Raw genomic sequence first — 16371 nt, 5'->3', positions numbered from 1 at the left:
TATCCATTATGATTTAAAAACTATATATACTAGAAAGTATCTACCACCAAGTTTTTCCTTTCTAAAGGTGGTGGTGTATGCATTTGTTGTTCATAAAAGCGAAGGAATAGCATCAGCTAGAGCTAGATGCTGTGCAAACATCCTATTGAATTGCAGTCCCATTGCCACGCAAATCCTTAGTATCTATTAAGAAGACATTCCTGCCAATTGTGTCAATGGAGTTAATGATCTTTTGATGTCATGAGTGTGAAATCATCAAACTCATTTTTTCTTTACACCAAATTCAGGATTTGAAGTCAGATTTCTAAAGGTGAAAGGCTAGTGTCCTATCCTACTATGGCACTGAACTTCCATAGTTCATTATTTAAATGAGTGTTGAGAGGCAAAGATAAGTCAATTACTAATTTAAGAAAATCTCTCATTGGTCTTTATGCAAAATCCAGTTAGCATGAATGAGAATTTTAAGTGCTGAAACAGGAGGAATAAATGGCATTTAGATATTTTCATCCAATTCTTGACCTCCTTTTGATGTGTGTCTTATGCTCATGGAACTTAAACTACATTTGTGCCTTTCACTTAAGTTCATACCCTCTGCGTTTGTGCAGAGATTGAAAATAGGGACCTTCACCCATTCTGCTACCTCATGATCACTCTCCCTGTTGCTTCTTACATAGATGCTAAAGAGTAGGAGGGGGGATACTATAGCAATCTTGGTCAAAGAATTGAAAAGAAAAGAAAAGCTATGCTGTAGAGACTGATACAATTAAACACCTACTATAATACTATATGGTGCAGCATGTAATTTTGGTAAGATTTATTTTGTAACTTAATAAGAGGTTTTTCTATTATACCTAATTCATCTTCACCAAATCCCAAAACGTGTCCCGAAAAGAAGCCTCTACATGAGCCACTGTTGCCAAGACATAGAGGTTTCTCTTGCCACTGTTTGGTCACAGGACTCTGTTGCAGCGTTAAAAAATTTCTGTAATCAAATACATACAATGCAAACTGTTATATAGCATTTGAAAAGAGAACTTAAAATGTCCAGATAATAAAAAGGAGTTGCAGTAAGTAGTTCCATGGACATTTCTATAAAATTAATCACAATATAGTTTCCCAGCAGGCATTGTACAAATATAAAAAAAGCATAACATTCATCCTTCTGCCATCCTTACTCAGGTTGCTTAGTATCTATGTGTGGCAGAATTGAGCCCAAAGTATTGTAAATATATATATCCTGAAAATACTTTGTATTATATTTCTCTTGCACATTGGTACTAAGCATTTCTCTTGCTTGGTGAGACAGGACTGCACCCATTCATCCAGAAAGCATTATTTTTTCTCTATCATTGATGTTTCCATGAGACCAAGATTCAAAGCTGCACTGTTAATCAGTTAGACCCCGATCTTGTAAATACTTACACACATGCTTAAATGCTTGATCCATTGAAGTCAATGGGACTACTCGTGTACTTAAAAGTTAAGCATGGGCATAGGTGTTTGGAGGATCAGGGTGGATTAGGGGGTCCCTGAGGAGCATTTGGGATCAATATCTCCATTTCAACCTCCTTTAGAGATCAAGTATGTCACCTCTGCTGCTATTCATTAGAATGCCATGACTCAGAAAGTAGTGGTCCCTATCTTGTTTCCAAACCTGTGGATTTCTCTATGGCATTGCCACACTGCAAGGTTGGCAGAACTACTTTAATATGCAAACATGCAAAATATTATTGTTGCTTTATATGTACCATAAGTGAATATATTTTAAGACTGTGATTTTAAGAAACCTACCCGTTGCGGTCTCCAAACACATAACTTCCATAAAGCCTCTGAGATTGGCAACCTCGGTATACAAATCCACTGACCAATGGTCCACTACTGAATGGTTTGAATTCTAGAAGTGAAGGCTCGCTCTCTAAAAAGGAACTACCATAGCATTAGATCAAATACAATTTCATATATTAAGAACAATTATGCAAATACTATATGAAGAAAAGTTATTGCCATTTAAATTGCACCAATGTTGAGATGTACAGGATGTATAAGACAGGAAATTGAGTATAAGGGAAACCAGAAAACACCATCATAAACATAGAGGGACATAGCCTAACCTAAGGCTGAGAGAAGAATAGAGCCAAAGGGGTCATATCCTAACTATCCTATTGAAGTTGATGGGAGTCTTGCTATTGACTTTTATGTGACTGGAATTTCACCCAGAGAATGGATCTGTTATGCTTCAGCATTATAAATAATAAAGAGGGTGGTTTAGGGATGTAGGAGTACAAGTCCCATTGACTTTCAGCGGGACTTGTGCTTTTGAAAATCTTGCCCAAAGCTACCTTCTTTTAAGGTCAGTTTCTTAATGCAATAAGCCTGTACTGTTCAGTATCATGCATCAGTATTGCTGGCTGCAGTTTCTTATTTAGGCTGAGGCCATTATACTGCTGCTAGGGTTGACAACAGTTACATGCATTTTTTGGCTTACAGAACTGCACTGTTAAATCATATCAGATAATCTTCTCAACGATTTTAATGTGTAAATAATCCTATGTATGCAATTAAACTATATTTAAAGACTACATAAGTTAAAACCAAGCTCAGATTTTGTTACGATTATGTAATTTTAAATCAAAGTCACAGCCAATAGATATTTTTATTTTACATGAATATTGTTGCAGTTGGACTGCCACTTGTAAGTCTTTGTTGACTGAATTTCCCAGGTTAGATTATGAGCATAAGGGATGAAATTATACAAGGGAGAAAGCAAAATTATGATTTTTTTCTTTTATTTAAGCAACTGACCACTGCACAAGCTCTGGCAAGTTCTTCTGGATGGACACAATTCCATACCACAATATTGTTTAGTTTGATCTACGGTAGAGATGCAGTCAAAATTCCATTGGAGCAGTGGTTTACCAAATCCATTTTAAACCACATTTTTCTTTGGCTTGGCATTCATAAAATGACAACACCAAATATGTGAAATAACTAAAACTGAAGTGACTGTATTACATATGTGGACTACTGCATGAGCCAGCTCAGCTGTACTACTTTCAAAGTACAGTACATGAAATTAGGTCAGTCCTTGATACCATACAAGTGTCACTGCTTTGAACTTTACCACACTTTACCACAATGAATTTAGAAGCTGTTAAATGTTCAACATAGGCAGAAGATAGCTCTGGGCTGTGGTCATCTGGCTTTTGTCTGTACCTGCAAGTGTCCTCAGCAAGCATCAGACTTTAACATTAAATATAATTCAAAGACTTATTTAGCAATAATAGCACCAAGTCAATAAATTATGTACAATTCTTTAAAATCTAAGTTTCCTGATGTACTGTGCGCCATGTTATGACTTGTGAAGTAATATTATATCGTACATTTCCAAACTGAACATTTTAACTGAAATTTAAACAGTGTTCAGTAGTTTCCCTATTTGATTGTTGGAACAGGGTCCCACTCACTGCTAGGGCACCTCCTCCTGGCTGCTTTGGAGATTAGCTCTTTCCAGGTCCTACGCCCCCTTCTGCAACTTGTTTGCTTGCTCTGCCACCTCTCTCTGTGTGTGACTCAGGGTGCTCTAGCTTCATGGCTTCCTGCCAGGTCACTAGAGTCCTCCCCTTCCCAGATATCAAAGTCCCTCCATACACACTATCTCCGGCAGTCTTCCCATCCATATCTTCCCATCTTATGACCATCCATCTTCCCATCTGTGCCAGTTCCCAGTGGCTATTAGGGAACTCTGGCTTGCCCTCTAGCTCAGGGATCCTCTACTCAGCCAAGGGCTGCACCATCTTAAACTTTGCTGCCCTTTCCCTGAGTCTTTTCCTACACCCTCTCAATCTAGTTTTCTTTCCTTCCCTCTCTAATGTTCAAAGAGTGGCTACACGTTCCCTCACTGCAGCCCCTTTTTGCTGCCAGATTCCTGGTTTTATACTAGCCCCACCTGTTCCTGCTCCATATTGATTCAGGGGATTTCTTAGGCCACCTAATTCCCCTCAGCTGTGGCCTATCTGGTTAATTGGCCTCTCCTCAGTCCCATTATCGTCTCCTAGTCACCCCATCATAGTTGTGCTCTGTTGTTTTGCCTCTCATTTAGACTCCATTACAAGAGGCACATTGCCTAAGACTTAAATTCTGTGTCTTAAGAGGTTACATGTGAATGAGTAAGCATACATTTTCATCACTTCCTGATCTTTCAGAAAATTTTCTTTATAAGCAGTCACATATGGTGACAAACATGTATAACAACAGACCTCAGTCATTTACATTTTTTTCTTTTCTTTCCTTTATTTGCTTGTACTTTGTCTTTCATTGGTTTCCTATTAAGTTTACAATATTCCTTTTTATCTGTTTTTTTCTATTTTCCTATGGCAATACACGCTAATATGGCAATACTACCATATTCATTATTCTACAGACTTTTTGAAGGCTGTTTGTCATAATAGTTTTGGATAAAACTTACCATAGTCTTTCCCCTTTACTATTTGCAAGATTCTTGCTGAAGATCTATTCTTTCCATTTGAGTCTGAGCAAAGTATTGTTAAATTAATATTTAGATCTGTTGGGTGACGATCCACGGCACACCTGTGCATCAAAAAGCATGTTAGAAAAGTCATAAAAGACATGATCTCACAAGGCGAAAGCTGGTTGTACTTCTTATGGACTCTTATTTCTCTACTAATAGAATAAAAAGTCAAATTTTGGAGGACTATTCTCTTTGTGGTCTGTATATTTTTGTGGAGTATATTATTCACTGTGCCCTGATCACAAAATAAGTTTGTGTGCATAAGAAAGCGTTCATACTTTTGTGACAAAAAAACAAAAACAAAACTACAGCTACAACCCCCCCCATGCCTCATGACATATTCTGTAGAATGGATAGACTTTTTTCCTATTTGTCACCAAGAATTGGGAACTGCTGAATAATGTTTGAAATTATTGGTACTCTAACTGGCTTTATTCTGTAAGGCTCACCAACTTGATTCTTGTTGCATAGCAGTGTTGGACCATAGAAAGGAAGCAAAAAACAACTCCTTTTTTAACCAAATTGAATTTCTTCTGTTTTTCAAAGCATGGCCTTAAATGTTACTGGGCAAGGCATCTGGTGAAGACATGCTATGCCAACAGGAGAGCACTTTCCTGTTGGCATAATTACTGCACCTTGGCAAGAAGTGGAAGCTATGTAGGCGGGAGAACGTCTCCTGCCAACGTAGCGCTGGAGTAGGATGTTTCCCCACTAAGTGACATAAGTTATATCGACTTAGGCTGTAGTGTAGACCTGCCCATTAATATTACCGCCCCTAATTTATGAACTACAAAATATGTGACTCCCTCTGCTCTTTGTTATTGTTGAGATTGCATCAGATATTTCCGTTTGTTTTCTACTTGCCTTTTTTTCTGTTAAGAAAAGGTTTCACTTTTTTAACCTGTCAGCCATTGCTCTGTATTACTCTACACTTAATTTTAAGTTGCAGTGGTTAATTGAGTTCTCTTTTCTTTCCTAAAGCTAACAGATGTATCTCCCATTATTTTAAAAATACTTCTGTTTCTGCCACTTCAAAAGATGATTTATTACTTGAACATTTTGTGCCTTTTTTTCTACCAGATATATTTTTTGAACTATGAAAAATCTGTACAAACCTCTGAGGGTTTTAAGCAGCTTGCTGATGGCTTTATTAGCTGACTTCTGCTGACTCTAGAATTATTGCTATCAAACTGTGTGAAATATTTCTTAATATACCACACTTTAACTCACTCCTTTGTACAAAGGTGTATCAAAAGATTCTTAATATAATACCGAGCATGTATCTAGTGATTTATATCTTCAGATCATTATAAAAACATTAATGTTTACACCCTCTCTTCCCCTCCAAAATTACTATCCCCCTTTTCAGATAGGGAATCTGAGGCATAGCTAATTGGTTTGCCCAAGGCCACAGAATAAGTACCTGGCAGAGCTGGGAATATAATATAAAAGTTCCTGCATTTCATCTTCATATTTAGCCAACTAGACTTTGCTGCCTCTGATTGAGGCATTTTAAACAAATGTTCAGATCAAGATAAAATACTACAGAAAATTTTCAATATCCTGAAAACAGGCATATGGACAAGAATGCATTCCTTCTTTTTCCTTTCTAAAAGTGAATTTAGTGCTCTGAGAAGGGCTTTATTGACAACAATACACTTTCTTTGCTCAGGACGGGTACAGCCTGGGCAGCAGCAGTGCAAACTTCCTTGAACTGTCTTATGAATGTACCTCCATCTTAGTCAGGAAGCAACTATCTCTAAGGGCAAGAAGATATTGTAGTTCAGCTTCTATAACCATGTATTCCTTGGGGTCTCTCAGGGTGTGAAATAATCTCAAATGTTGCTGATATTTTTTCTTATTTAGCCATGCATCTACTAGGCATTGGAGAGACACCACCATTTAAGATGTGCTCTTAAAGATACACTAGCTGGCAACAACTTGTAGTAAAAACAGCCTTGATTTGAAATAGTTCTCTAAAGTTGAAGATCTCCTGTATACCATTACCATATTTCCAATTTCATAATCGAGAAATGATTGGCCTGCTTACAAAGAAACAGTGCATTTTACTGCTCAGTAGGAACAAGGCCGGATTAACTCTCTTGTGGGCCCAGGGCTATTAGATTTTGTGGGGCCCCTGTATACAAGTCTTTTTCCTAATTTAAAACAAAATGATCACAATTATGGATTGAGGCTATTAATGCTATGCTAAACTTGGCTTTTAATTAACATAAAGCCATTCTGTGGTTACATTTCAGTAGAACATGTAGAATATAGTTAAGTTAATTCAAAATAGCCTACTTCTTACCTTAGAACAGCTATTATATTAGTTTCTTTCTGTGAGGGAGTTTGGGTGCAGGAGGGGGCTCCAGGCTGGGGCAGTGTGTTGGGGTGCAGGAAAGGGTGAGGGGGTGCCAGCTCTGGGAGGGAGTTTGGGCGCAGGAGGGGATTCTGACCTGGGGCAGAGGGTTGGGGTGCAGGAGGGGATGTGAAGTGTAGGCTCCAGCTGGGAAGTGCTTACCACAGGTGGCTCTCAGCCGGCAGCACAGCAGGCTGCCTGCATGCTGTGTTCCCACGACGTTCCGGGAGCGACTGTGGCCGGCTGCTGGCACATCTCTGCACGCCCCTGGTGGGGGGGGGGGAGGAGGAGAGCGTGCATTGCCCGCGCCCGTAATTGCCACCCCGCAGCTCCCATTGCCCGGGAACCAGCCAATGGGAGCTGCGGGGACGGTGCTGGGTGCTGTGCACGGCGACACACTCTCCTCCTCCCCACAGGGACACGGAGAGACGTGCCAGCAGCTGGCTGCTTCTGGGAGCGGCCTGGGAACACGGCATGCAGGCAGTCTGCCTGAGCCCTGCTGCGCCACTGGAGATCGTGATCGACTGGCAGAGGCTCCAGGATCGACCTGTTGATTGCGATCGATGGTTGGTGACCACTGAATTGTATAAAATTATGGATTTATTTTTGTGGGCCCCCCCCTTAGCCCGAGGCCCTGGGCTGCAGCCCCTAAAGCCCCTGTGTTAATCCATCCCTGAGTAGGAAACCTACTTACAAAACTATGGTCCCAACCTGGCCTGATGGATGTATTGCAAAGGCCCAGTCTCAAAGGGGTGCTATTCAAGATTCTGTGACATATTCCTTCCAATTCCTTTTTTGGGTGCTAAATCTTAACTCTATGGGTGGATTTCTGTCCTCTGATGTCTGTCACTCCTGTTGGTTTCAATAGAAGCATGTATAAAATATCTGAAAGCAGAATTTGTCCTGGAATTAGCAAGCCTAAGAAGCACCTGGATCGCAACAGTATCTGCTCCTCAACAATGACAAATATAATTTACTTACCTGCCTGGATTGTGGAGTCCATGTGCAAAAATTTCAGGGGGTTGATTGGTGCTGTTAAAGTGTGGGTTGCTCCGTGGTATGGAATAAGGAACATTGCACAAATCAGTATCTACGTCCAGACGTAATACAGAACCTGTAAAATCACTGAGAAAGTTGGAGGATAACATAATTGATATTAAAAAGTATTTCAGCTGATATATTTCATCTATATAGTACCACAATGAAGCAATAAAGGGAACCACTTATTTCATTGAGCCATATGTAGATTACTTTTAAGGAACATAGGAATCATAGGGAGTGCCATCCCTGAACTGATCAATGGGTCATCTACTTCATTATCCTGTCTCTGGCAGGATTATGTTTATAAGGAGGTACTTAGTGCTCCTTTATGAAACAACCTGCCAATAGGGTAAGTTTCTTCAAATCCTGACAACTGGTTTATGCCCTGAAACATGAGGGTTTACATCCCTTTTATGTTTTAACCTATCTAAGGTAACTGTGGCTGTACTCATTATATAGCTATATAATATGTGTGTTTGCATATTTAATATGGTTTTGAATCCTGTTCTTGGATTCAAGAATGATATCTAGTGGCAGTGAACGCCAAAGGTGGTTTATGGCTTATGTAAAAATAAAAGTCCTTTCATACTTTGAATGGAGCTTTGATAGGAAATGTTGATGTTAGTAGTGAACAAGAATTCTTTTGTCACAAGGAATAGAACAAGGCAAAAACATTTTCTCATAACGTTCATGATTGGTGGAAAAAGGATAACTCAACTTTATATTATACTATCAAAACTTCTTTGCAAAAACATGCATCGACTAAATATTTAAATTAATTGCTTTCTGTCCTTTCCCATATCCAATCCTCAATCTGTTTTAGTCTCCCATTATTGTATATACATTTAAAATAAAATGTTGGAATTATTCTTCAGTTTTGCCACTGATAATATGCTTGTTGCAAAAGCTACAGAATATCTGCTTGTCTATCAGCGGTGATGAGGCCTCTGAGTGTAGCACCTCCTGTCAGTTAATGAGGGAAGATCTCTCCATCTGGACTCATACATTACTTATTCTAAATGACAAGCCAGTGTTATTCCAACTGGAGTTTAGCACAATGAGCCAAGTAGATGGACAAAGCTGTAGGGGCAGCATCCGAAATAGGATTGCTTCATTTGCTGTCTGGATGTTTTTCTGGTTGGTGCAGGGCCATGATTTACCTCAGTATGTGTCTGTAACCTTTCTTATAGTACATTTGCTTCTTTAAATTGGCCTGTTTGGAAAAAAATTATTTAGGAGAGGGAGCCTTTGTCATGTTTAAATTAGGGCTGTCAATTGCAGTTAAGACATGTGATTAACTTAAAACAGATTAATGTTATTTTTTTTAATGAGTGTTAATAGCACACCTCTGGAGATGGGAGTTGGTGGGAGCTGGGCGGGGAGTGAGGCACAGGCTGTGGAAGTGAGCAGGAGGTGACCAGGGACAAGAGACTTCGTAATGAGGGCTGGCCTTAGGGATGGGTGAGGGGGGCCATTCCATGTTCAGGGCGAGCCACCCTGCTCCACTGCTGCTCCTCCCCCCCACTCCATGGAGCCATCCCTGGCCAAGCTGCTCTGGACCAGGAGCCTGCCTCCTGTTGGCTGTGCAGTCAGGGGTGCTGGGGGAGAGGTAGGGGGCTGATGTCGGGGTGTCCCCCTCCCTCCACCCATGTACCAAGTTGCTGCAGGGCTGGGGTTAGGGAATGGGGGAGCCTGCCTCGTGCTGCTGCTAGCTCAGGAGTGAGACCTGCTGACTGAAAAAGTGTTCAGGCTCTTGAATGCTCTGCTTAAAGAGAGTGCACTCCCCCAACACACACACACTTCCCCCCCAACACACAGAGTCTCTTTTGTTTATCTTTTTACAGTGCAAATGTTTATAATAAAAATAATATAAAGTTGTAATTGTGTTGTAATTGAAATCAGCATATTTGAAAATGTAGAAAACATCCAAAATATTTTAATAAATGGTATTCTATTAGTGTTTAACAATGCGGTTAAAACTGCAATTAATTTAATCTCGTGGTTAATTGCGATTAATTTTTTTAATCGTTTGACAGCCCTAGTTTAAATCTAATCACAACTGCTGGTGACAGCTAATTAAATGCTTTGATAACACACAAGTATGAAAATATTTATTTCAGCTGCAAGAATGTACTGAGAATATTTGCTTAACTCATGCTCTAAAGTCAATGATGCTTAGTAGCATGAGTAAGGTGAGCAGGGTTTGTCCCTCTGTGTTTGTGGTGACTGGTCACAACACTGGGGGACTCAAATGTCTGACCCTAATTATTGTCAAAAGGCAAAGACAAATAATTAAGAAAAAGAAACCTATCTATTGGCAGGTTTTGTACCTTAAACCATCCATCTCCTCCATATCATCTAGAGTGATCATTCCATCACCAAGGAAAATGTATAAGAAGCCATCTGGGCCAAACAGAAGCTGTCCTCCTAGATGTTTTCGGTGTAGCTCTGCTACTTCTAGAAACACTCTTGCTGTTCTCATATCAACCTGGTGTGGATTTTTCCTGTGGTATAAAGATATAAAAATAGATTCATAGACTCAAAGGTCAGAAGGGACCATCATGATCATCTAGTCTGACCTCCTGCACATTGTAGGCGACAGAACCTCACCCACCTACTCCTGTAACAGACCCCTAACCTCTTGCTGAGTTACTGAAGTCCTCAAATCATGGTTTAAAGACTTCAAGTTACAGAGAATTCACTATTTACATTAGTTTAAACCTGCAATTGACCCATGCCCCATGCTGCAGAGGAAGGCGAACCTCCCTGCCCCCAACTCCCAGAGTCTCTGCCAATCTGACCCAGGGGAATATTCCTTTCTGACCCCCAATATGAAGATCAGTTAGATCCTGAGCATGTGGGCAAGATTCTATCCCATCAGCCAGATGCCTGGGATAGAATTCTCTGTGGTAACTCAGATCCCTCCCAATCTAGTGTCCCATCAAGCCATTGGAGATACTTGCTGCTAGCAGCCACTGATTGGCTACATGCCATTCTTGATTTCCTATTTTTAACAATAAACTTAAATTGAGTCAAATGACAGAAGAGCTATTGTAACTCTATAGTAAAACATCAAACAATTTCATAGAAATCGCTATGTCACAAAAGATATTACACAGGATAATTTGGGAATGACTAATACAAATGATAATTGAAACTGTATTAAAAAAACAGAATGAGGCAATATACTCACTGCTGTTTCAAAACTATTGCTTGAAATTAACCCAGTGGTACTTCCTGAAAGAACCTAAATATATCCATTGTAATGTTACAATTCATTTTAAAAATAAGGAATACCAAAGAAAGAAGAGTGATGAACAGCATAAGGTTTTTGATTTTTTGACTTTTAATGGTACCTGGATACTGTGTATTCTACGACCCTAAGGATGTGGTCATGAGGTCCAATGGCCCACCGTTCTTGGTTGGTGGTATAAGACACATACAGCTTTCCATTTTTCTTATAATTGGGATGGAATGCAAGGCTTAACAGTCCTCTTTCATCTCCTCCCTGCAGTCAAATGAAAAACACAAAGAATTGTGAAGTTAATTATGTTCTTTATTGTGTTTCAGATGGAGCCCCCAAAAAGTCTTTCTTGTGGATAATCTTTGCCCAAACTGTTTTCTTTCTTCCCTGATTACTACACAAAAAGGATTATAAAACATTTCACTTTCAGCTACTCTATAAGAGTTAGTACAAGACCATTGTCTTGTGTAGTTATCTATGCACAAGACTCTTTTTCCACTTTTGTGGAGTGATTTGTGTATGTAATCTTTGGGAAGCCATGAAGACAAGTTTAAGTGCTGTGAAGAATTCTTTGCTGAGTTACTAGTATGCTTGTAGTTCACAGAAGACAAATAAAAAGGTCTGTAATCAGCAGTCACTTCTAATCCAAGTATCCAAAACCTAAAACACAGTGTTGGCTGCCAACTCCCACTGTCTTGGCAATATGTTTAGAAAACAGTTAAATTGCTTGTGTAATATGTAAACCTTTGTTTTACCCTGGAGGCAGCTACATTAGTTGTCACAACTATGGTGGTCTGGTCATCATAGCTAGCATACTGTAGGTAATAAGCAGCCTCGGTCTCTCTACACAGAAACCATAGTTTTACATGTGGCCATTCAATGGAAAGGTTTTTGTTATTCTTAAAAATAAAAATAGAAAATCCCCAAACAACTTTTCTTGTTGTTATGATTACCACCAAGATTAGTACAGTTCTATGTTATGCATCAAATCTATATAATATACTGTGACAATGCAAATACCAGTGTACTTAAATAGAAGGCAATTTAAGCTTCTGGCTTCTAAAAATATATGTAATTTACTACGGCTTAAATTTCATTTTGCTGTATTTAAATAAAAAGAGAGCATATAGATTTGTTTTACCCTTTTAGGTAATATACCGTCATCTGGAGAAGAGCACACAAATAAACAGAATATTCTAATCAATGGTTCAAATTCAATTCATATGTGACTGTTTACATCATGGCTATTTGGTAGCTTAGGTCAGGATTCCTCAGACTCAGGGAGCTGGTAATAAGAAATGTTTTGTGATCTTTTTCCTCCCAAGACTTTAAACCCCATTCAAATGCAGGCAACCACACCTGTGATAACTGAATATAGAATTCTAAATTAAAAGGAGAGTGAAATCTTTTAAATACACTTGCAATTCAGTGACAGAGTCCTGTGGCACTTTATAAACTAACAGATGTATTGGAGCATAAGCTTTCGTGGGTGAATACTCACTTCATCAGACTCGGTTTCAGATCTGACAAAGTGAGTATTCACCCACGAAAGCTTAGGCTCCGATACGTCTGTTAGTCTATAAGGTGCCACAGGACTCTTTGTTGCTTTTTACAGATCCAGACTAACACGGCTACCCCTCTGATACTTGCAGTTCAGTGTTATGGATGAGCCTGTCTTGGCTGTTGGGATATGTTCAACAGGAGGCCTCATTCAGAAAATGCACAGTTTAAATTTATTTTCACTTGAGAGATGATTCCAATACTTTGTTTTTTTCACAATCACTGAAGAGAAACCTAGCTTAGAGAAACAAGGATGAAAATAGGATGAGACCTTTCATAGTTTGTACAACTAAAGCTGGATCCTTCTTTTTCAGAGGCAGCCAAAATCAGCTGAGTTTTTGGCTAGGGAAAGTCAGCTATGAGATGTTGTCAGAGGAGAAGTCTGCCACTTTGTCTTGCAGTGGCCTAGTCAGTACTACTGAGTTATCTGCCTCTTTTTCTCTTTTGTGGTTCATCAAAAACATAGTCCTGCAGCTGGGTCTGAATTTATTTTAGATGCTGATTTGAGTTCCTGAGAGTTTTTACCAGGTTACCTTGATAAAGTCTGAAACAGGAAGCTAATCTGAGTTTCTTTTTTTACAAACTAGAAGGCATATATTTCCAAGTTTTCTGATGCATGATTCTATCCTGTTGTACATAGACAGACACTCCCATTCTTCCTTTGGAGAGAAGAATCAGCTCATTTAGATGCTCAAAGATGGCAACTCAAATTGAAGCCTACCACCCAAGGTGAATTATTGAAGACATCAGCAAGGGGAGATTGTTGATCATTCTTCTCCTAATTTGAAGATTCTGCTTAGCAATTTATTTTATGAGAGCTATCTCCCCTCAGTGTGAAAGAGGAGTTGCTGGTGAAAGATATCACAGGGCTGGTCTACACTGGGAGGGGGATCGATCCAAGATACGCAACTTCAGCTACGCAAATAGCGAAGCTGAAGTCGAAGTATCTTGGATCGAATTACTTGGGGTCCACACGGCGCGGGATCGACGGCTGCGGCTCCCCCATCGACTGCGCTACCGCCGCTCGCTCTGGTGGAGTTCTGGAGTCGACGGTGAGCGCGTTCGGGGATCGATATATCGCGTCTTAACGAGACGCGATATATCGATCCCAGATAAATTGATTGCTACCCGCTGATACGGCGGGTAGTGAAGATGTACCCACAGAATAGGACAAACAAAAAATTGAATGGAGAGCTATTAATTAAGTTCACTACTTCAACAGCTTCATGAAGGATCTGGCACAGATTTCCAGGCATTTTCTTAGCAGCAAGAAATTTGTGGTTTATGAAACACTGAAGCTATGTGGTGTTTTGCATCCATGTGATCAGACTGCTATTCATACTTGTCATTGCTTTGGCACTGTTCTCACAGATGGCAATACATGGCTTTCACTGAATGTGGAAAACTTTTATTATCTCAGATAAGCAGTCTCCTGTTTATCCTGTCCCAACTTTACAAATGAATAAGTCGCCTTCAACAGAACCTCAAGAAACGTCTCTCAAATGCCAGAACCTCTGCAGCACCAGAGACATCAGTTGATTCATCAAGTTGAATTGTTAAGTATTTGCTTTTCCTGGCCTTGGAAAGCAATTGCTCTCAGATGTTCAGCACTGCCACTAATACAGTATGAAACAGCATTATTTGATGAAACTACTGTTTCAGATTTGGTAGCTCTCTAGGTCCTGTATCTTTTGAAACCATACCTACTGTGCAGGTAAGGATACAATTTTCTGCAATGGTATGCACTTTACATTGTTGAACAGGTCGGTAGCGATACCAGATAAAATCTCTATAGGGAGTTCATGTTGACACTGCGAATCAGAATAATCCAGTCTTTCTGATTTTTTTCAAAGCTTCAAGTTTTCTCTCTCTCTCTCTCTCTCTCTCTCTCTCAAAAAAAAATCTGTTTTCTTTTTCATTAATGGATTTTTGGTTTCCAAATTCCACAGCAACCCCTCAGGCTTCATACTCTTGGCAACTGACAACCTGAGAACATACTGCATACTTGTCAAGCCAATTGACACAATGAGAAATGTGTGATGGATAGTTTATTTCCACATTTTACTTTTTCTTTCTTAGTCATCATTGAAATAACTTGCCACCATCCTTTTCATGAAACAGTCTATCTTTCTGAATCACCCCTAGGCTGCAACTGATCTCCAGCGAAGTCTGGAGGACACATACACGTTTATCTGAAGCTCAGCAGTATTTTCAGGCATTAGCCATTGACACCTTTTGTTAGAAGTCTTAGCAGGGAGTCCATGAAATAGGAAACTACTATCTGAACCCTTTGAAGGTGTATCCAAAATAAGGTGAAATGTATTGGCAGAACATAACAAGAAAGCTGGCATTGCCACTTTCTGTGCAGTTCTGGAGACTGATCGACAACTCCTTTTGCTGGCAATTGGTCACTTTTCACCAGCACTACATTTGTTTTAAAAATTGTTGTTTTTTTTTTCTGTCAATTTGAAATATTGGGCTGGCTCCTTAGCTTCAGCCAAGGAGTGCGTAATGACCCTTGTGGGGAGTAGGTTGGATGTAGCGATGCTATAAAGGGGAAAACATGAAAAAAAATCACGTGTAGTTAAAAAATCAGTAACATTTAAACTGGGACCAGACATTAAAATACCTTCATGATAAAGGCATGGTTATTGTATGATGTCACTACATGTCAAAGTATCTGGGTTCCTTATCTTAATATGTTTGGATTTCTTTTAAGTATAACCTTAACTCAAAATTTCATGGATTTGTAATGCTTGATTTTAGATAAATTACAACATCCCTTTAATGTGTTTTATCCCTAATTTACTGATCAATATTGTCAACTAACTCCACCTTAATGTAAATTTGTCTGGAACTTAATAGTTCTCCAATATTTTGAATCATTGGGCCAGATTCTTAATTCATGTTAAACTTGAGTAACTCCACTGTCTTCAGCTGTGTTGCTTCAGCATTACTGAGAGGATTAAAAGAGCAGTAAGAAAGTATTTTTGTCTCAAGTCAATGGCTACAACCTTGAGAACACACACAAGGACCAGAGTTTTTGAGAAAGAATGTTTATCTAATTAACATAGGTAAAATCAATGAGATTTTAAGGGTGACCACTGTAACTCTTAACCCAACATGTTACCTAATCCACTTCCTGACGCATGCAAAATTGGACTCTATTATATATTTTCAAGTGCTTTGTCTAGTGTAATTATAAACAATTCCAGTAATAAAGCTACAAATACTTACTTTGAAAAACTATTTCATAGTCCAGTTGATCTTCCGGGGGTGAAATAGTATCATGTGTTCATTTTTAATAAACTTGTGGTCTGGACTATCCCAATTTAAGTTCGCAATTAACAGCATCTTTTCACTTAAAGAAAAGGGTATGTGTGTGCGTTAAAAATATTTTTTTAAATATTTTGACTCATAGTATTAAATCATTTCTGTGGTAATTTTTTAGAATGTTTGTTGGAATATATTACGGTATGGGCTATTCTGTATAATCTCATCAGGTAGTAGCCTTTCATTTAATCTGTTTCCCATGTAATAAATTTCATTGCAAATCTGCATGACCATATGTTTAATTTTGTGGGTTTTTTGTAAAGTAACTTAAGTATGTTTTTGATAATGTGAAAGCTCTTATTAAAA

At 39.1% G+C, this 16371-nt stretch overlaps 1 protein-coding gene across 3 annotated transcripts in view; it reads right to left on the bottom strand.

The window, feature by feature from the left end:
• HHIP (hedgehog interacting protein) overlaps positions 1 to 16371 on the bottom strand; it is a 95788-nt gene that overhangs the window by 22223 nt on the left and 57194 nt on the right. For all 3 annotated transcript variants that reach the window (XM_034772735.1, XM_034772736.1, XM_034772734.1), the window contains exons 5-10: positions 11285 to 11436; positions 10259 to 10432; positions 7869 to 8012; positions 4466 to 4587; positions 1792 to 1915; positions 852 to 982 (exon numbers count right to left, since the gene is read on the bottom strand). In XM_034772735.1, the coding sequence (XP_034628626.1) occupies positions 852 to 982; positions 1792 to 1915; positions 4466 to 4587; positions 7869 to 8012; positions 10259 to 10432; positions 11285 to 11436 (847 nt within the window). The remainder of the gene's footprint in view (positions 1 to 851; positions 983 to 1791; positions 1916 to 4465; positions 4588 to 7868; positions 8013 to 10258; positions 10433 to 11284; positions 11437 to 16371) is intronic.

Source organism: Trachemys scripta, chromosome 5 (assembly GCF_013100865.1).
Source record: "Trachemys scripta elegans isolate TJP31775 chromosome 5, CAS_Tse_1.0, whole genome shotgun sequence".
NCBI classification, from domain to species: Eukaryota; Metazoa; Chordata; order Testudines; family Emydidae; genus Trachemys; species Trachemys scripta.
Note: the sequence above shows the minus strand (reverse complement) of the source record. Positions and strands in the feature narration are given on the sequence as shown.